The 20984-nt window shown below is 36.6% G+C and overlaps 1 protein-coding gene across 7 annotated transcripts in view; it reads left to right on the top strand.

The window, feature by feature from the left end:
- Positions 1 to 5507: 5507 nt before the first annotated feature.
- Positions 5508 to 20984, top strand: part of RNLS (renalase, FAD dependent amine oxidase) — a 286836-nt gene continuing 271359 nt past the window's right edge. For 5 of the 7 annotated variants that reach the window (XM_082339602.1, XM_082339604.1, XM_082339605.1 and 2 more), the window contains exons 1-4: positions 5508 to 5752; positions 6637 to 6742; positions 7352 to 7494; positions 15133 to 15291. In XM_082339602.1, coding sequence (XP_082195728.1) covers positions 5635 to 5752; positions 6637 to 6742; positions 7352 to 7494; positions 15133 to 15291 — 526 coding nt within the window. In that variant the 5' untranslated portion in view covers positions 5508 to 5634. Of the gene's footprint in view, positions 5753 to 5820; positions 5903 to 5929; positions 6282 to 6636; positions 6743 to 7351; positions 7495 to 15132; positions 15292 to 20984 lie in introns of those variants that run through there. The other 2 variants (XM_082339607.1, XM_082339606.1) reach the window with 2 other exon arrangements.

Below are 20984 nucleotides of genomic sequence, written 5' to 3'. Positions count from 1 at the left end.
TAAATAAGAGAAATTAACTGAGAAGAACTACAAAAATAACCAGAAAACAAGTAACAAAATGGCAATAAGTACATACCTATCAATAATTACTTTAAATGTCAATGGACAAATAGTCCAATCAAAAGACACAGGGCAACTGATTGGATAAGAAGTAAGACCCATCTTCATGCTGCTTACAAGAGACTCACTTCAGAGCTAAGGACACACACAGACTGAAAGTGAGGTGATGGAAAAGGATATTTCATGCAAATGGAAATGACAAGAAAGCAGGGGTAGCAATACTCATTTCAGACAAAATAGACTTTAAAACAAAGTTTATAATAAAAGACAAATAAGGGCATTATATAATGATAAAGGGATCAATACAAGAAGAAAACATAATGCTCATTAACATACATGCACCCAAAACAGGAGCACATAAATATATAAAGCAAATAGTAACAGACATAAAGAAATCAACAGAAACACAATAATAGTGGTGGACTTTAACATCCCACTGATATCAACAGACAGATCATTCAGACAGAAAATCAATAATACAACAGTATACTTAAATGGCACAACAGCCCAAGTGGATATAACTGATATCTATAGGACATTACATGCAAAACCAGCAGAATACACATTCTTTTCAAGTGTACACGGAACGTTCCTCAGGACAGATCAAATACTAGGCCATAAAACAAGCCTCAACAAATTTAAGAGGACAAAAATTAAATCAAGCACTTTTTCTGATCGCAATGGTATGAAACTGGAAATCAATTACAGGAAGAAAAATGGAAAAACACAAATATGTGGAGACTAAATATCATGCTACTAAAAAACCAATGAGTCAAGGAATAAATGAAAGAGGAAATCAGAAAATACCTTAAGACAAATGAAAATGGAAACACAACTTTCCAAAATCTATGGGATGCACCAAAAGCAGTTCTAAGAAGGAAGTTCACAGCCATACAGGCCTACCTCAAGAAAGAATAAAAATCTCAAAGAAACAACCTACCATGTAAGGAATTTGAAAAAGAAGAATGAACAAAGCCCAAAGTCAGAAGAAGGAAGGACATAATAAAGATCAGAGAGAAAATAAATAAAACAGAGACAAAAAAAACCCCCAAAACAATAGAAAAGAAATGTACTGGATTTTTAAAAAGATAAAGAAAATTGATAAACCTTTAAACAGGCTCATCAAGAAAAAAAGAGAGAGGACCCAAATAAACAAAATAAGAAATGAAAGAGGAGAAATAACAATGATATCACAGAGATTTTTAAAAAATCATAAGAGAATACCATGGAAGTTATATTCCAATGAACTGGACAACCAATAAGAAATGGACAAATTTCTAGAAATATACAATCTTTCAAGACTAAATCAGAAAGAAACAAACAATCTGAACAGACAGATCACTAGAAGTGAAATTGAGTTGGTAATCAAAAATCTCCCAGCAATCAAAAGTCCAGGACTGGACAGTTTCACAGGGGAATTCTACTAAACATATAAAGAAGAACTAATACCTATCCTTCTCAAACTATTCCAAAAAACCGAAGCAGATGGAACACTCCCAAATTCATTCTACAAGGCCACCATTATCCTGATACCAAAACCAGACAAAGATACTACAAAAAAAGAAAATTACAAACCAATATCTTTGATGACTGTAGATGCAAAAATCCTCAACAAAATATTAGCAAATTGAATTAAACAATATACGAAAAGGATCATACACCATGGTCAAGTGGGATTTATTCCAGGGATGCAAGGATGGTTCAATATCTGCAAATCAATCAATGTGATACACCACATTAACAAAAGGAAGGATAAAAAATCACATGATCAGAAAAAGCGTTTGACAAAATTCAACATCCATTCATGATAAAAAAAAAACTCTCATCAAAGTTGGTATAGAGGGAATATATCACAACATTATAAAGGCCATTTATGACACACCCACAGCTAACATCGTCTCAATGCTGAAAAGTTGAAAGCCTTTCCTCTAAAATCAGGAACAAGACAAGGATGCCCACTCTTGGCACTTATAAGTACATGGTATTGGAAGTCCTAGCCATGGCAATCAGACTATAAAAAGAGATGAAAGGTATCCAAATTGGAAGGGAAGGGCAAAATGACACTATTTGCAGATGACATGATACTCTATATAGAGAACTCTAAAGTCTCCACCCAAAAACTATAAAAACTAATAAATGAATCCAGCAAGGCTGCAGAACACAAGATTAATATACAGAAATCTGTTGGTTTGCTATACACTAATAATGAACTAACAGAAAGGGAAAGCAAGCAAACCATCTCGTTTAAAACTGCATCAAAAAGAGTAAAATACTTAGGAATAAACTTAACCAAGGAGGTTAAAGACCTATACTCTGAAAACTATAAAACATGGATAAAGGAAATTGAAGATGACACAAAGAAATGGAAACATATCCTGTGTTCATAAATTGGATGAACTAATATTGTTAAAATAGCCATACTACCCAAAGCAATCTACAGATTTAATGAAATTCCTATCAAAATACCCAGGACATTTTTCACTGAACTAGAACAAATAATCCCCAAATTTGTACAGAACCACAAAAGATCCTGGATTGCCAAAGCAATCTTGAGAAAAAAGAGCAAAGCTGGATGTATCACCCTCTCAGACTTCAGACTATATGACAAAGCCTTGTAATAAAAACAGCGTGATATTGGCACAAAAACAGACACATAGATAAGTGGAACAGAATAGAGAGCCAGGAAATAAACCCACACACTTATGGTCAATTAAACTACAACAAAGGAGGTAAGAATATAGAGTGGAAAAAGACAGTCTCGGTGCTGGGAAAACTGGACAGCTACATGTAAAGGAATGAGATTGGAACATTTCCTCACACCTTATACAAAAACAAACTCAAAATGGTTTAAAGATCTAAATGTAAGACTTGAAACTATAAAACTCATAGAAGAGAACACAGGCAGACCACTCTTTGACATAAATTGTAGCAATATTTTTTTGGATCTGTCTCCTAAGGCAAAAGAAACACATGCAAAAATAAACAAATGAGACCAAATTAAATTTATAGGCTTTTGCACAGCAAATGAAATGATCATTAAAATGAAAAGACAATGTATTGAATGGGACAAAATATTTGCAAATGATATGACCGATAAGGGGCTACTATCCAAAATATATAAACAGCTCATGCAATTTAACATCAAAAAAGCAAACAACCCAATTAAAAAATGGGCAGAAGACTTGAATAGACATTTTTCCAAAGAAGAGATACAGATGGCCAATAGACATAAAAATATGTTGGACATAGTTAATCACCAGAGAAATGCAAATTAAAACCACAATGAGATATCACCTCATACCTGTTGGAATGGCTATCATCAAAAAGTCTACAAATAACAGGTGTTGGTGAGAATATGGAGAAAAGGGAAAACATGTGCACTGTTGGTGGGAATGTAAATTGGTGCAGCCACCATTGAAAACAGTAGGGAAGTCCCTCAAAAATCCAAAAACAGAACTACCATATGATCTAGCAATTTCACTCTTGGGTATTTATTTGAAGAAAACGAGAACACTAATTTGAAAGATACATGCACCTCAATGTTCATAGTAGAATTATTTGCAAGAGCCAAGATACTGAAGCAACCTAAGTGTTCATCAACACATGAATGGATAAAGAAGAAGTGCACACAATGAAACATTAGTCATAAAAAAGAAATGAAACTCTGCCATTTGAAGCAATCTGGATGAACCTAGAGCAGGGGTCCCCAACCCCCAGGCTGTGGACTGGTACTGGTCCAAGGCCTGTTAGGAACTGGGCCACACAGCAGGAGGTGACTGGCGAGTGAGTGAAGCTACATCTGCCACTCCCTATTGCTCCCCATTGCTCACATTACCACTTGAACCATCGCTCGCATTACCACCTGAACCATTCCCTCCCTCACCCACCGCCTCATCCGTGGGAAAACTGTCTTCCATGACACCTAGAGCATATTAGGCTTAGTGAAATAAGTCAGATACAGAAAGACAAATACTCTCTGTTATCAGTTACATATGGAATCTAAAAAATAAAACAAAATAATGAGTATAATAAAACAGAAACAGTATCACAAATATAGGGAAAAACTAGTGGTTACCAGTGGGGAGAGAAAAGGGGGAGTGGCAAGATAGGGGTAGTGGATTAAGGGATACAAATTACTGTGTACAAAATATAAAAGCAACAAGAATATACAGCACAGGGAAATATAGCCATTATTTTGAAATAACTTTAAATGGGATATAATCTATAAAAATATTGAATCACTATGTTGTACATCTGAAACTAATATTGTTAATCAATTATACTTCAATAAAAACTTATCTAAAGATTTTATATAATAAGGTGTGAAACTTCCATCTTTCATATGCTCTAAAAATTTGTTTACTATTTGTATTTTGTCTTGTATATTTTGAACATAATTTGTAAATGATTATGTATTTGATGTTTTTCTCTTCCATTTTTATGTTCCGTTTTATTTTTATGCTTAGGAATGTCTTGTTAGGTTACATATGTTCATCTGTATCTTCTAGTTCTATTATCTTTTATTAGATATATGTAATATTAATCTATCACCAACTTGATGCCTGGTAATTGTTTCATGATGTGTACATAAAGTAAAACGTCTAATTTTTAATGTTTTCGTTGTAATTGGCTACCACTGTCAACTTTCTTATAATTCTGATAGCTATTCAAGTTTCTCTGGTTTCCAGGTAATAATTTGTGTGCAATTTAGAGTAACTTAATTTTTTATTTTTTAATAGTTCAGTCTTATCCTTGCTTTTTATTGTTTCCTTGAGAACCTCCAGGGCAATGTTAGAAAAAACAAACAAACAAAAGACTAGTGGTAATGGCATAAATCCTTGTCTTGTCCCTTATAGCATTTGGAATGTGTTTTGACATAAAACTTAATATCTACTGAATAGATGAGTGATCTAAAATTTTCTGGTGAACCAAGTATCTTTAATTTTCAACAATTTGGAATGTAGAATTTTTTGGCCCCCTTTCACAGATGGAGAAATTGAGGTTCAAAAAGGTTATATCCCTTACACAAAGCCCGAGGGCTAGTTTAAGAAAATCTCTCCAAAACTCTTTTCCTATTATGTGAATAGTGGCCATTAAGGTCTTTGAAAAAAGCTGGCTCTGGCATCGCTGGTAAGGTCCTTTCAGACTTGGAACACCAAGCTAGCAAAGGTTCCAGCAAGGCATAGTTACCCTAGTAGGTTACCTTTGGCTGGGTCTCCGCAGTAGTCAACACCAGCCCCGTGGCGAGGCGGGGTCTCACACTCTAATCTACATGATTTACAGGTTCTGGGGGGCGAGGGGCAGGCTGGAATTCACAGCTTATCGGATGGGGCCAGCCTTTCTTGGAAGCCAGCTCCTGGCCCTCGAACCAAGGGGAAGGCCAAGGTTTGCTGGTCTTCAGCGCTGATCATCCCCTCGGCCCCGGTCGCCTCCTCTCCGCCCCCTGCAGGCCAGCCGAGGAACTGCTCAGGGGCCGGGTGGGGCCCGGAGCGCGGAGCCGACATCTCTAGCCCGCAGGGCTTTGGCGGTTCCACCGACTGCAGGCCGGCCACCCCGCCGCGGAGACAGCGGGCCATGGCGCGGGTGCTGATCGTGGGCGCCGGGCTGACGGGAAGCCTGTGCGCAGCGCTGCTGAGGAAGGCGGCGGCCCGTCCTTTGCACCTCGCTGTGTGGGACAAGGCTGGGGACTCAGGTGGGTCGTTTCCCGGCCGAAACGGGGGGAAAAGAAGCCGGCGGGAACCACAGCTTCTGAGGTGGCCTGGGCCGTACCGGAGTAAGTCTGTGAGGAAAATCCAGCAGCTCGGCGGGCGTCTGGTCACGTGATCGGAGACTTCCGGCGCCCGTAAGGCCTGAGAGGGCGCGCGGGTGGAAGCGGCGACCCCGGCTGGGCTAGGGGGCGGGGCGGGAGTGCCGAGAGCGCTTCGGAGGGCGGCCTGAGCGGCCTGGGAGGGGTCCTGACTGGAGTTTGCAAAGCTTGGGCCTGCCGCTAAGAAGTGGATTTTTTCCTCGGCCGCTCTGTGCCTTGGAGGCTTATCTCTAGATTATGAGAATCCTCAAGTGCCCATTGACCAAGACTTTACGAAGATCTAGTTGACAACATCCTGTCACTCTCCTGAAATCTGACTGCAAGAGGGAAAGCATTCGTTGATTCGTTCATTCTGACATTTCATTTATTATTTTGTTTTCTTTTGTCCGTTCGTTCATTCCTGTTATTCAGATCGGTAAATAGATGCCGCAGTCACAGTGCTGAAGGGTGGTGCATTATTCATGGGTTCTTTTAAAAAAATATCTCACACTCAGTGACCAAATTGTCTCTTAATTACTTCCTGACAATGTTAGATGACAAAATCTTCAGTATAAAAAAACGTTTTCTAGATGTCTGTAATCTGGAGAAAACAGAATATTTAAAAATATATTAATTATTATGACAGTAAAAAATTTTAAAAAAATTTTTAAAAATGTTTCCTAAAACAGTTCTAAGTAATCTATTTGTGGTAACCTGGGGTGAATCGCGTCAACTACAAATGGTTCATTCTAATGCGCTAAGACATTTATTTTCCTGGGGACTAATTCAAGGGGGAAGAATGACCACAGCCAGCAGTCCTCATAATCTACAGAGCACAGTGGACTTGGGTGCCCAGTACATCACCTGCACTCCTCATTATGCCAAAAAACACCAGAGGTGAGTTAGTTGAAAGAGGGTGGAATCAGTCTTACTGGTTGTAGGATGTAAAAAGATACAAATCATCCATTTTTATAGCAGGGTTAAACTTTGACTCTTGTAATATAGTGAAATTATATTATCATCATTGATCGTATTAGCAGTAAAAGGTTAACCTGAGTAAAGTGGGAAAACTGTAATACATACCTCATCCAATTGTTGTAACCATCAGATGAGATGTTACATGGAACATAGTAAAGGCTCAATAAATAAGAGTTCGTATGTTGGTGTTGAGGAAGAGGACAGATAGCTGTGATGGAAGTCAATCTTAACCAGATTTAAAGCTGGTGTATTGAATACCTTTCTTTTTATTTTCACTGACTTTAATTTTGAAATATATGAGAAAATAGACCTTTGACTAAGATTAGCAAAAGACTATGGATTCTCAAAACATTTCCGTTCTTCACCTGAATTATAGTTTTTATTAACACAAAACATATGTTGAGTTGTTCATAGGAAGATTTCTAGTTATTATTTAGGATTGTAATCTCTAAGAATTCTTGGAAGAGAATATAGTATTTAGAGCTAAGTATAGCATATAGTTATGTTATACATATTGATTTATTTCAGTTTTTATGATGAACTGTTAGCTCGTGGTGTTTTGAAGCCTCTGACCTCTCCTATTGAAGGAATGGTGATAAAAGAAGGAGATTGTAACTTTGTGGCACCTCACGGAGTTTCTTCAATTATTAACCATTACTTGAAAGAATCAGGTGAGAATAGAATTTTTTCTGCCTTCTTTTAAAGTTAGCATTTTAAAATAAAAGTTATATACATAATTAAATATTAATGCTATAAAGAAAGTTATAAAATAAAGTAAATGTTCTCCTACTCACCACTCAATAGCTAGTTGTCTTCCCCTAAAGTAATCATTGTTGCCAATATATGCTTCCAGAAAAATGTTTATTCATCTATCTATTGTTCTACATGGCTGTCTCTATTTACCTGTTCATATATTTGTATATATTCTTTTTTAAAACATAAATGAGATTATTTTACATAAGCCATTCTATACTTTTCTCATCTATGTTTATAATAAATCAATCTCTATCTCTATCTATGTCTATATATATCCTATTGGTTCTATTTCTCTGGAGATTCCTGACTAATGCATAATCATAGAGTGAATCATATCTTGGGTCTGTTTTCATATCAGCAAATTCAGTGTGCTTCATTCTTTTCAATGCCTGTTCAGTATTACCTGGTATGTGTGTATTGTTATTTAGTTAACTGTTAACTTTCTGGTAAGTATGTGGATTGTTTGGTTGGGGGGTGAGGGGTTGTTTTGGTTTATGCTAATACAAATATTACTGCAATGTTTAACCCTGATATACTTTTGAAAGCATATCTGTTGGATCAGTTCCTAGCAGTACAGTAGGTGTGTCAATGGCATGTGCATTTTTTATTTAACTAGGTTGTGCCAATGGTATCTCCTTGTGTTTTGATTTGCATTTACTTAATTATGACTGAGTTTATGCATCTTTGTTTTGCTAACCAAGTCTGTGCTTTTTTTTCTTGTGAATGTCTTATTCATAACCTTTGCCCATTTTCTATGAGGATTTTCATTTGTTCTTTATATTTATTATAAGTGTTTTAAGATGGATTTTTTTGAAAAAGATGATAAATAATCTTGGATGATAAATGATTTATTTTTTAAAACAGAAATAGGCTTCTTGATGAATCATAAATAATTGCCCAACTGAAGATCACTGAGGAAAGGTATAAGGCTGAGTATTTGTTTTGTTTCATAAGCTATTTCTAGAATAGTTACTGTTTTGGTCTCCTTCATCAAATATTACTAATTGGGAACCCTGAGAATCCTTGATACTGGGCATGGGAAGGGCCAGTGAGATTGAATATACAACATGAAGACATAGTAAATACCATTCTGGGTGAGGCCATTTCTTCATCTAGGATTTAGACTATGATGGTGTATTCATCAGGATTTTCCAGAAAAACAGAATCAAGAGGATATATATATATATATATATATATATATATATATATATATATATATAAAGATTTGTCATATAGAATTAGCTGATGTGATTTTGGAGGCTGGCAAGTCTGAAGATCTGCTGGAGACCCAGGAGAGTTGATGGTTTAGTTTCAGTCCAAAAGCCTGAGACCCCAGAGAGCTAAAGGTACAGTTCCAGTCCAAAGGCTGGTGAGCTTGAGACCCAGGAAGAGCTGATGTTTCAGTTCAAGTCTGAAGGCAGGAGGATAAAACAATGTCCCAGTTCGAAGGCTATCAGACAGGAAGACTTCTTTACTCCTGGGAGGGTCAGCCTTTCTGTTTTATTCAGGCCTTTGATTGATTGGATGGTACCCACCTATGTTAGGGAGGGCAACCTGCTTTACTCAGTCTACCAATTTAAATACTAATCTCTTCTAAAAACATCCTCACAGACATACCCAGAATAATGTTTGCCAAATACATGGGAACCCCCATGACTCAGTCAAGTTGACACATAAAATTAACCATCACAGATGGTGACACCATTTGGACATTTTGTAGAATGTCACCATCAGCTTCATATATTGCCACCATACAACTTTAAAAAAATCTAATTTCCATCATGATTTTTACTTAACCCAAATTAGATGTGCATACTTACTAAAATTTCCAAGTACTTAGTAATTGTATTATATATCTAGCCATCCATGCATGCATACATCCATTCATTCAATAAATATTTACTGAGTGCTTACTATATACTGTTTTAGGCACTAATGATACATGCCTCGTATACCTGAGGGACAGTCCTTGAATACATTGTACCTACATCCTTTTGTGTTACGTGTTTGGGGGAATATATGCTTTATTTTCCAATTTTGCTTTGGAAACTCTTGGCAGAAGAGGTCATATTTAATTATTTGTAGCTCAAACAGAATCTAATTGTACCTTGTACATAGTAGGTAGGTATAGTGATATAGATTTAGATTTCTAATATATATATATATATATATATATATATATATATATATATAAATATACATATATTTATTCATTCTAATTTAGCCAATACTTAGTAAAAACCTATTTATTCTTTCAATTTGTACAGTCTCTTGAGAGTGTGAGTACTTCAGATTTTCTTATCACTATGTAAAATATTTATTTCAAAAGTAACTTTTAAAAAAGACTTACATACTACTGGTAGAAAATTTGGAAAGTACAGAAAAATAGCAGGGGAAAGTGTCACTATAATATATAAATCAACAATAAGTCCATTTTGTGACATACTTTCTACTTTTTTTAAAAATGAATTTTTATATAATTGAGTTCAAGGTCTACATATTTTGAGTGTATATAAACCTTTTCTTGGTTTATTTAAATATTATCTTTGTACTGCTTCAAGAGGTCTTTCCACCCTCTACCCAGATCCATTATTAGAGGTTTTGTAGACCCTATCTATACCATTTAAAATTTTATAATTATATCCATTTAAGCATTCTTTAAAGCTTTCTATCCTATAAATGGTTTCTATCTTATTTTGGTTGTTTCCACAATATAAGTCGAGAGAGTCCCTGTGATCAGAATGACCTGGGTTCAAATTCACATTCTACCACCATTTCCTAGCTATGTAATATTAGGAAAGTTTTAAAATCTATACCTTGGTTCTTTCATTGGAAAAATGAGAGCAATAACAGTACCTACTACTAAGTTTTGTGAGGAATAAAGGATATAATGCACTCATTGTCAATTTAAGCAAATAATAGGCCATGCACATAGAAATCTCTTGATAAATATTAGTTTAAAAAATAGTCTACTTGAATGATGCTGACCTTTGCATGTGCTCAGCACATAAGAACCCAAATTGCCAAGTCATTCCAAAAAATACTCTACATTTGGGATCAGTTGAGTTCACAACCCCACAGTCTGATGGTCCAACCAGTTTTATTTAGTTTGGGACTAGACTTCCAGGGAAATTATCTGTATTGGGTATGTCTAATCAGGTATGCTTTAGAATAGGTTCAACTCTCTAAAGCCAATATTTAAGTAGACCAGTTTCCCAGAGTAAGTAGTGAAGGGCAGGAGGAAATAGGCACATGCCTCTTCACCTTATGTTCTGTTCTCATTTATTGTCTCATGTGTTCACATTAAGCTTATTACAGAGAAAACTGTGTTTCTTGACATCAGTTTTACCTACTGCCTGTCTTCCCAGTTAATACAATCTTCTTGAGTAAGTAAAATGTGATTTTTCTGTTGTTTTACTTTTTTGGTTGTCACTGTTGGGGGTGGGAGAAATTCAAAAGAACAAAAGCTATTCTATCATTTGTTAAGTGCTATTTATCTGATACTATGTTAGGCACTTAACATACATCATTTCTAATTCTCATATAACCATTCAAGGTGGTTATCATTCTCCCCATGTGCTAATGAGAAAAATGAGACTCCGGGAGGTTAAGTACTTTGCTTATGGTGGCTTAACTAGTAAGTAAGAGACCAGCACTCTCTTTAAGCTGACCCTGTTGTCATTTCCTTTTAATGATCCCATGGAGGACAATGAAAGGGTCTCATACCTCTGATTTAACATCTTTTCCTTTCCAGGTTGTCCCCTACAGTATGAGAGACTGCTCCCATCCTACCCTGGTTCTACATGTCAATGGACACCTGGCTCAAGAGAACAAACTCATAGAGCCCTTCCTCTAGTCCCCCTCTTTCATTGGTTAGTCCCTGCCCCAGGGGGAAGGGGCTACTAAGGAGTGATGCCATTTTCCTTCTTTATGCAAACAGGAAGATCAGTCACCTGCTGGTTCCTGCCTATGACCTTTAGACAGTGATGAACCAAGTCCTTTTGCTTTTGAATAAGGCCCATGTTATTAAATCATTCATCGGAGGATGAATTTAGTTTCCAGGACAGGATGAGCATCTTTTATTTGGTTTGGCCTACCTCAGGAAGAACTGTTGCTGCATGTATTTGTTTTTATTTTACCATCTACTTCAAAAGGGACATTGATTAACAATCCAAAGTCAACATGGGCAATGTAACTTGTCAAAGTTGACAGGATTGATTTATTAGAAAAGATGGTTTAATTTGCAGATACTATCAGCTAGTGTGATTTCTTTCTAGTAATATATAATTTTTATCATTTTCTCCCTTTTTACTTTTGTGTTTACTTTCTTTCTAAAATTGATGTAAGACAATTAAGGCTGAGCAGTTCTGTCTCAAAATTTCTCCTAGGCAGGTGATCATGGCACTCATCCATAACAGTGTCTTTCAGAGAGAAGGTAGAAGATAGCCCAGGAGCCTTGGTTAAGTACTCCACAGTTTAAGCAGTGCATTTAGTTAGACATTGCTTACATCTCTTCAGGTCCATCTCAGCAGTTCTGAACCGAAACCTTTTGTAGGAAATTAATGGAGGAAAATGAATTTAGATACTCTCTCTAAAATGGAAGAAGGCAGGGGATACACATTGAATAAATATATAACAGAAACATATTTGCCTTTGTAAAATGGCTAAAACTTCTTTGTGTTCTGATATCTTTGTAGTTATCTGCAGATTTTTTTATTTTTATGAAATATGTGCTGGGGAAATAGTGGTAAATAAAACACGTGGACCTTGCCTTTGTTAATATAGAGTGTAGTGGGGGGAAAAAACAAAAACTAATTTCACACACAAAAAAAGGGTACGTAATAATGCTAAGAAGAAAGAGTGAGAGCCTTATGAGAGAGCTATAATAATAGGACCTAAACTAACGTGAGTTTGAGAGGAGTGAGGTATGGGAAATGTGTCAGGGAAAGCATCTCTGACGAGCTAATGTTTACATGGGTACCTGAAAGGTGAGCAAGAGTGGACTAGGCCAACAGCTGAGTGGTGAGAATTGCATGCAGTGGGCATATCAACTTGCAACTGTTCTGAAGTAGGAGGAAGATGGTGCATTTATGGAATGAAAAAGTCATCATGACTGGAGGGTAGTGAATGGAGGGAGAAAACATAAGAGGTGAAGTTTAAGAGTAAAGCAGGGGCCAGATCATAAGGGGCTTTGTAAGCAATGTTAAGATTTTATACTTTATCCTAAATGCAGTAGGAAACCACTGAAGGATTTTATGCAAGAGAGGGACATGGTCAAATTTACTAAGCTCAGATTGAGAGATATTATGTAGTTCTCTAAGTGTTTAAAAATGATTTTCCAGAGCCTATAGATTTGGTCATGGGGTCCTTTCAAAAGTTATTAGTTACTTTCACAAGGAAATACCACTTTCCCAGAAACTGACTCCTAGCAATTGGGAAGGAAAACCTCCTGGTTAGTCAGAGCAGCTATACCATTGCCCCTAACTCTTGGAAAATGCTATTTTTTGAGTGACTTTGCCGGTGGTGGTGTTAGATTTGGGTCTATCTATCTACCCCAGTGGTCTCACACTTTAAAGTACATGGTAACAAACCTGGGGGCTTGTTAAATGCAGGCTACTGGGCCTGATCCCCAGATTCTGATTCGGTAGGTCTGGGTTGGGACCTGAGAATTTGCATTTCTAACAAGTTCCAAGGTGCTGCTGGTACTGACTGATATACATCTTGCAGAACACTTTGGGACCACTGGGATATATGTCCAAGACGTTTGACTGGATATGGAGAATTTCTAATTAGTGGACTTCAATTCTGTTAAACACACACACCTACTCACCACCAAAAACAAAACCAATGTAACACTGTTTTCAAAGGGAATATTATGTGAAAACAAAACTGAATGAAACATAAAGTCAGTTGACTTAGTTGAGGTCCCAGTCAGGGCCAGGACTAGAGTGAGGCAAGTGAGGGGTGAGACATCCTAAATCAATAGAACAGAGGGAAGTGGAGCCATTCTGGTTGGAGTAAAGGAGATGGTGGGTGTGAGTTGAAAGCTCCAGTTATTTGTGCCTTCCCAGAGGAGGGGCCTTAGAGAAACCCTCAGGCAAGTTGAAGCACTATTTAGAAGCCCTTGCTCTAATCTTTGAGCAGAATGATGCTAATTGCCTCAAAGAGATTGACCCCTGGGCCTTGTTCCTTCTACCATATTTGCATTTGATTTAAAAAATTTGTAATTACTATGTTGTAGAGTTATTCAAGGGAATGTGAAAGATGTAAAGGTATATGAGATCTGGAGACCTGACATGGAGGAGCCCGAGAGAGTATTTTGGGATAGATAAGATACACCTAAAGCATAGAGATACTTTGGATCAATGTCAGAATGAGTGGTAAAGGCAGTGATTGTCGAGATGAGAAGGATCGCATCGAGCTGGAGTAGCCACGGAAAGGAAGCTTCATGGCAAAGGTTGGATTTAAGCTCGGTTTTTAGTGGCTAAGAGCACGAGGTGTCCCATGCAGTGATGGACAGGATCTTTCATTGTGCTTTTTCCCCCTTATTCCATTTTTATTTATTTCTTTTCTATTCATGAGGCCAAATAAAAGTAGATTTGCTTTAACATCAAATTTTTCTCACAACTGGAATGTGAGGTAAGTACTAGTATACCAAGGAGAATAAATGATCCAATTTTATTTTCCTATCTTTCAGCTTATGGTTCATAATTCATTCTCTTAAACAAATATTGATTAAATACCTAGTACATGACAAGTACAATACTTTATATGCTATATATAGAAAAAACAGGCATAATTTGTGGCTTATGGAGCTTACAAATTAAAAGGGAAGAAAATATTAAGCATATAACTACTCAAATAATTATTACAATATCTTTGTGATAAATGCAAATAAGGGAAATGCTATAAGAGGATATTCCAGATTGTATTTCCCTTCATTTTGATTCTTTGTCATAAAGGTAATTGATCCATCGATGAGACTTAGATTTCTCTTCAGAGTTTTTATTTTCAGGTTTAATAGGGAATATTGATACTTTTAATAGGGAATATTGATACTTTTAATAGGGAATATTGCTCTTTCTTGGTATTACTAGAGAGAATTCTTTACAGCTTTACTAAGATGTATACTTGTTCTACAAAGATAATGAACTTTAGAGTCAGGTGGATGTGGATTTAAATCATGGCGTGACATTTCTAAATCTGTTTCCTTATCTGGGAAATGAATTGGTATAATGTATATCAAGTGTTTGGCATAGTCTTGACATACAGTAGATGATTAAGAAAAGCTATCTATGGTTTCTATTATTATTAATTGTAGTAGTAGTATTTTTTTTCCCCAGAGCAGGCGTTGTTAGGGAGGTCCAAGGGTGCCAGAAGGGAGGGATTCCCATTAAACAAGATAGAAAGTAAAGAAAGTGAAGCCCAGGGGCTGTACAAGACGAACTTTACCGTTTTATTCATCTGAGTGGATCCAGTTTGTGACTCCTCTCTTCCCTCTCATTTGTATGGAAAATCCTGATTATGTGAATATGATTTTGCTTTTGGAACAGGTGCTGATATCTACTTCAGACAGTGTGTGACCCAGATCAACCTGAGAAATGACAAGTGGGAAGTCCTGAGGGAAACAGGCTCCCCTGAGCAGTTTGATATTGTTGTCCTCACGATGCCAGCTCCTCAGATTCTGCAGCTTCAAGGTGACATCGTCAACTGTGAGTCTCAGCCTGCACTGTTTACCTTAGGGAATGGGCTCCCTTTGATAGAGCGTGAATTCAGTTTAACTGACTTAGCAAAGGGTATATTAGGGATTCTACTGATTTGCATGTTTTGAAAACTGATACTATAGCCTGGTTCATTATATTAGTCTAGGTCAAATTGAAATCTAGATTTTTAAAAACCCAGTTAAAAATTGAATATTTCTCTTTTTTTCCTTGCCTTTAAGAAGTAAGTATTTTTGATGGAGATGTAGTAGTTTGGCCCAAAAGAAGAACAGTCTCTTTGTGGCCATTCTGGAAAAAAAAGAAGGTTTTTATGATATAAGCATTGATTATGTGACAAGCCTGGTAAACCTTACCTTGGATTGTTCTTGAGTGTGAGTCTCATGTTCTTCCCTGATTGTGATTTGTTGACTCACCTTTCACCTGGCTTCTCCCACCTCCTTTTTAAAAAAACACCTTTGAGACTAATTCACGTACCATATGACTCATTCATTTGAAGTGTATATTTCAATGGTATTTAGTACATCCAACGACATACTGCAACCATTCCCACAGTCAATTTTGGAATATTTTCATCACCTCAGAAAGACACCCCATATCCTAAAGCTCTCACCTCCATCCCCCATCTCTGCCTCCAACTCTAAGCAAACAGTAATCTATTTTCTGTCTCTATAGATTGCCCTGTTACCTGGATTCTTAAGAAAAGCTTTTCTATAGCTCTGCTTTGTATCTACCTATGCCAGGTTTAACTGATTATTCTCCTCCCTTTCATCATGTCTGACTGACCCTGACACATCAAAGTCATTGATTTCTGGAGGATACTTCGTCTTACCTTGAAGTCCATGAGTTATAACAAAGCAGAGTCTGGTGATGGTGGCAAGGCTTTGGGAGTGTGACATGCCTGTAGCTTTTGACTTTGTGGCATGACTGAAGGTGATATTGGATTTGATTGAGAAATAGCCTTTTATGCCACTGTTAGAAAGAAAACTGGTAATGAGTATGGTTTATACATCCTAGATTTAGAACTGTAATAGAGATTGTTCTCTGAGGTAGAATGTAGTTGCATATTACATCTTGAAAGCAGTTTGAGTAACAGTTCTACCATGCAGTAACAATATATAGCTTCTTTTGTTGTACAGTCTGAGACAGTAATATAGAAAGGATTGGAATATTTATTAGATAGCTATAGGCAAAGTAAAAAACGAATTTCAAAGATCTCTTTCATGAGTCTACCGCTAGTGTGTTGCCAAAGTCACTTTAAACTAGGATAATTTATTGCCTCGGATTCTGTAATAATTGGATTGATTTTGAGACAGTGTTAAATAACATACTGTAACTTAACTAAAACACAGTTATTGGTTAGTGTATTAAGTGGTACTGTAAATTACATATTCCAATTTTTAAAAGCTACATAGTTTTGTATGTGGAGACCCTTCAATGTTGCATTTTGAAGGTATTTCTCAATATTTGTATTAAATGACATATAAAATATAACACCATGGCATAGACTGAGCCCTAAGATGTTTAAGGGCCTGCTAATTAATAATTTTATTTAGATCATCTTTATCCTTATTTTTTGAGTAGCTGAACTGTGTTGGTCTGAGAGAGATAACTTAAATTCTTCTACTATTATTGTATTTCTGTCTTTCCTGGGGTTTTGGGAAACAAATTTTGCGTTATGATTTTTTTGATACCACATTATTTGATTCATAATATTTCTTCATTAAAATTTACCCTTTAACTTAAGTTCTTTCTTTAGTGTCATTTTCATTTTATTTTGCTTTCATATCATTCTTGACTGATAAATGAGATGCTCATTCTTTTATTTTCATTTGTCTGGTACATCCTTTTTACTTTTAGCCTTTCAAAGATATTTTATTTTAGAAGTACCTCTTTTGTATTTGTTTATCTTTGAGTCGAGTAATTTCATAAAGATATATCTTATTGTTAATAGTTTTGTGTCAGTTTTTCATGAATCATGTTGTACATTTTGTATTTGAAGATTCAGCTTTTCCCTTATTTTCAGCTGTTTCCTTCTAATACTTACATGACCATCTATATCTGTTCCATTTATTATGATCTCAGAGTATCTTAAAAAATACAAAGTATCTCCCTTCCATATCTACCGTTTGTCTCAACTCACTGTCAATTTTGGTCTTTGCATTATTTTTTATTTTCTATTTCTAGCCTTCCTCTATGTCACTCATGTAGTTTTCAAATGTGTTCCTTTTGCTCCCTTCCTTGAGATATTGTTTCAAAGAGGTCATATATTCCTTCACTGTTTTCAGGTCATTGCCTGAGTGTTTGTTGAACTAATCTACTTCCTGGAAAAATTTTTCTGATATGTATTTTTCATCAGCTCATTTGTTAGGTTCTGTACGTTCTGTTGTCTTCCTCCTTTTCTCTGCGTAGGTCCCTGTCTAATCATTACTCATCTTTAAATGGGGCCATTTCTGTCAATTTGTGAAGGAAAGTGTTGTCACAGAAGGCCAGACATTTTGGTTAAACTATATTGAAAAAATTTGTAAATATTTAGCTGTGAACTATTAAATGCTAGTGATCATTAATATATTTATTAACATGGGAAGATTTCAAAATATTTTTAATTTAAAAAAGATAAAAGGATGCATTGCTATTTCTTTTCTATCTACCCAAAATAGTTTAATAACATTGTTATTGCTTGAAGATGATTTTCATCTTCTTTGATACAATTTTTTGAACTGTCATAACTTTAAAAATAAGGATAGTTTACTCTTACTATAAAAAATGATAATGGTGACACCATTTTAAAAAGTGTATCATGCTGAAGAGGAAATAGATCTTTTTTCCTTTTCTTTTTTAGTGGTGGGATATGTAGGCTCTTTATGATGAAAAAGTTTAAGAATGATTGACTTAGTACTTTTGACTAAGAGTAAGGATCTTTGCGGTGTTTTACTGGCTCAGTTCAGAATTGGACCTCATGCAAGTAATTCTGTGTTTGCTTCGTTGTTATGAAATAACCCATCTTAGCAGTAAAGGTTTAAAACAGAATGTCCTAACATGACCCTTGAATACCTGTGGGTCTAAAACAAAAGGATTAAAAACATATGATTTCTATTTATGTTATAAATCTCAGTAAGGACCTCAGTATGAGGAATTAGTGTCATCTCTCTGTTTCTCGAGAACCTTAAATACACTCTTGCTTGCTTATTAGACATCTTCAGTTTCTGTGAAAGACCTCCATTTACAAAGCTGTCTATTGCCATCTAGTGAATGCAGTATATATTGCAGTCCCCCTCCAAATTTTTTTAACTAGAGAGAACTATGAAGATGATCGAAATATAGGCTATAAAACTATCTGTAATATAATTCACAAAACTCCATTCACACAAGGAAATAAATTTAGGTCCATGGTAATTAACTTACCCAAAAGTTCATAGCTAATTAGTGACAGAATTAGGGCTGTGCTACAGGTCTCACATTCATACAAACTATAAGCAGCCCTGTGTCTTTGGCTTTCTTTGTGCTTGTCTTTTCATTCTCTCTGTCTCTCTTTTTAAATCATGTCTACCCCTTAGAATCAATATAGTACCATCTCTTACATGAAAGACTTCCCTTTTGATTACAGTGTGGTCTGGATTTTCCCTTATCCATCCTCCCTTTCCCTATTTTCCTTTTTACAAAAGAAACAGAATAGTTTTTTTTTGGCAATTACTACACTATTACACTTACTACATTCTCCCAGTTAGGAGAACAGGGAAGATTTATGAACTATATAGTGAACCTCTTATGATTCATGATTTGCCATCTGGTTCTATAACAGTGCTACTCTCTGTATATTAATATTATAAAAACTAGCTCACTTAATCCTCACAACAATCCTAATTACTATTATTTCCATTCTTGGTGGTGATGCTGAGATGTGAGCCTTAGTAGTGTGACTCCAGAACCCATACATGTAATGACCGTTATACACGGTGTCAGACTATCCTATTACTGATTGTTTCATGTACTTGTGAGTTCCCACAGTGTCCCGCTCATTTTTGATCACCATGTTTTCCAAACTTGCCTAATGAAGATTGAGAGTTAAAAAACACTTAAGGGGCACCTTTGAGAAGATTGTGATTGCTAGGATTTGGGTCAGGCCCAGGAATCCGTATCTTTAACAAGCACCTTATGGGAACTTTTTCCTCCCAGTTAGGCCTGTTTGGGACATTCTGCCTTATCATTATACTCATCAGATTTTATTATGATTCTTATTTTTCAGTAAGTTTCTTTCCCACTAAACCATAAAATCCAGGAGGAAAGGGCTCCTATAGACCACCCCATCCCCACCCAGCATCAAGTACCAAGTTGCATGCAGACCCACACACCACTATTATTGTTCAATCAATATCTGCCAAGTGACTGAGCATCTGTCTTGTTTCCCAACTTGATTATAAGCTCCTAGAATTCAGCTAATCTTAGAGTCTACTGGTCCTGGCTTGGTCCCTGATTCCCGTGAATCCCGTGAATTACTAGGATGAAAGCGTGAACCTTGGATGGATCATAGAATTTTAGGACTAGGAGGAACCTTGAGGCTCATTGCTTCTTCCACCCCAATGAGAAATTTAAGACATCATCTGCCCTGTACAAGTTCATACAATTTATTAGGGGCTGGACAGGAGAAAGTATGGTCAAGAAAAAAGGAGGCGCCTTTCAAATATCATTATTGTCTTGATTTCATGTTTCCTACACACTTAAATAGAGCTCTTCATCAACTGTAACGGAACATCTGGGCCTGAAATCCACATACCTGACTTTCCTGCCATAGTTCTTTCATACTCCTGCTAGGAAAGTGGCAGAGGCAGTGGAAAGGATGTGGAATAAACAATGTAAAATAAAACAGGTGGGATGTGGTAAGTGATTATGAGGAATGAGGAGCATGAAAAATTTCTTTTCTCTACATCAGACCGCCTCCTACATGGGGCTCCTCAGGTTTTCTCCCACATGCTTATATTAAAGGAATGCATATTTTTAAAGGTCTCCTAATGAATAATCTTTCTTTATAGTTTGGTATGCTATCTCACATCCTTAAAACCAGAATGCTAATTTTTTTTTTCTTATGAAATGAAAGGAAAGAAGGAAGGAATGAAGGAAAGGGAGGGGAAAGGAAGGAAGGAAAAAAAGAAAGAAAGAGAGACAGAGACAGACGCAGAGAGACACAGAGAGAGGAGACAGACTGGGTCTGGAACTGGACTCTCCGTGTGAGAGCCACTCCTCCTATCCCCGTGTAGACTCACGTGCATTCCTGCTCTGACCAGATGAATCCATAGAGGTGAGAACCATATTCATCTGAGCAGAAACATGTCAGTATCCCTCCAGGGAGAAAATGTGCTAGTCCTGCCCTACCCTTACCCCATAAAACACTGCTAATTTTGGACCAAAGCCCTCAAGCCCCCTAACATTACTTCAGAAAGCAGACAAATGAGAGCAAAAGTGTGGTCCATGCTGAGCATGTGGCCACAGATCAGGAGTGTTGCCAAAAAGAGAGTTGAGAGAGGCAAGGAGGGTCATCTAGCTGGCCTCCTTTCTTGAGGAATACTGGTCTCCTCTGGGTTCCTTGAATGAACCACACATTCTTCATCTGTGCGTTTACTCACAAAGCTCCCGTTGCCTGGAACAATTTGACACATCCTTTGTGTTCTCTGTCCTTCAGGATCCAGCTC

This window comes from Balaenoptera borealis (assembly GCF_965194805.1).
Source record: "Balaenoptera borealis genome assembly, chromosome: 10".
In the NCBI taxonomy this organism is placed as follows: domain Eukaryota; kingdom Metazoa; phylum Chordata; class Mammalia; order Artiodactyla; family Balaenopteridae; genus Balaenoptera; species Balaenoptera borealis.
Note: the sequence above shows the minus strand (reverse complement) of the source record. Positions and strands in the feature narration are given on the sequence as shown.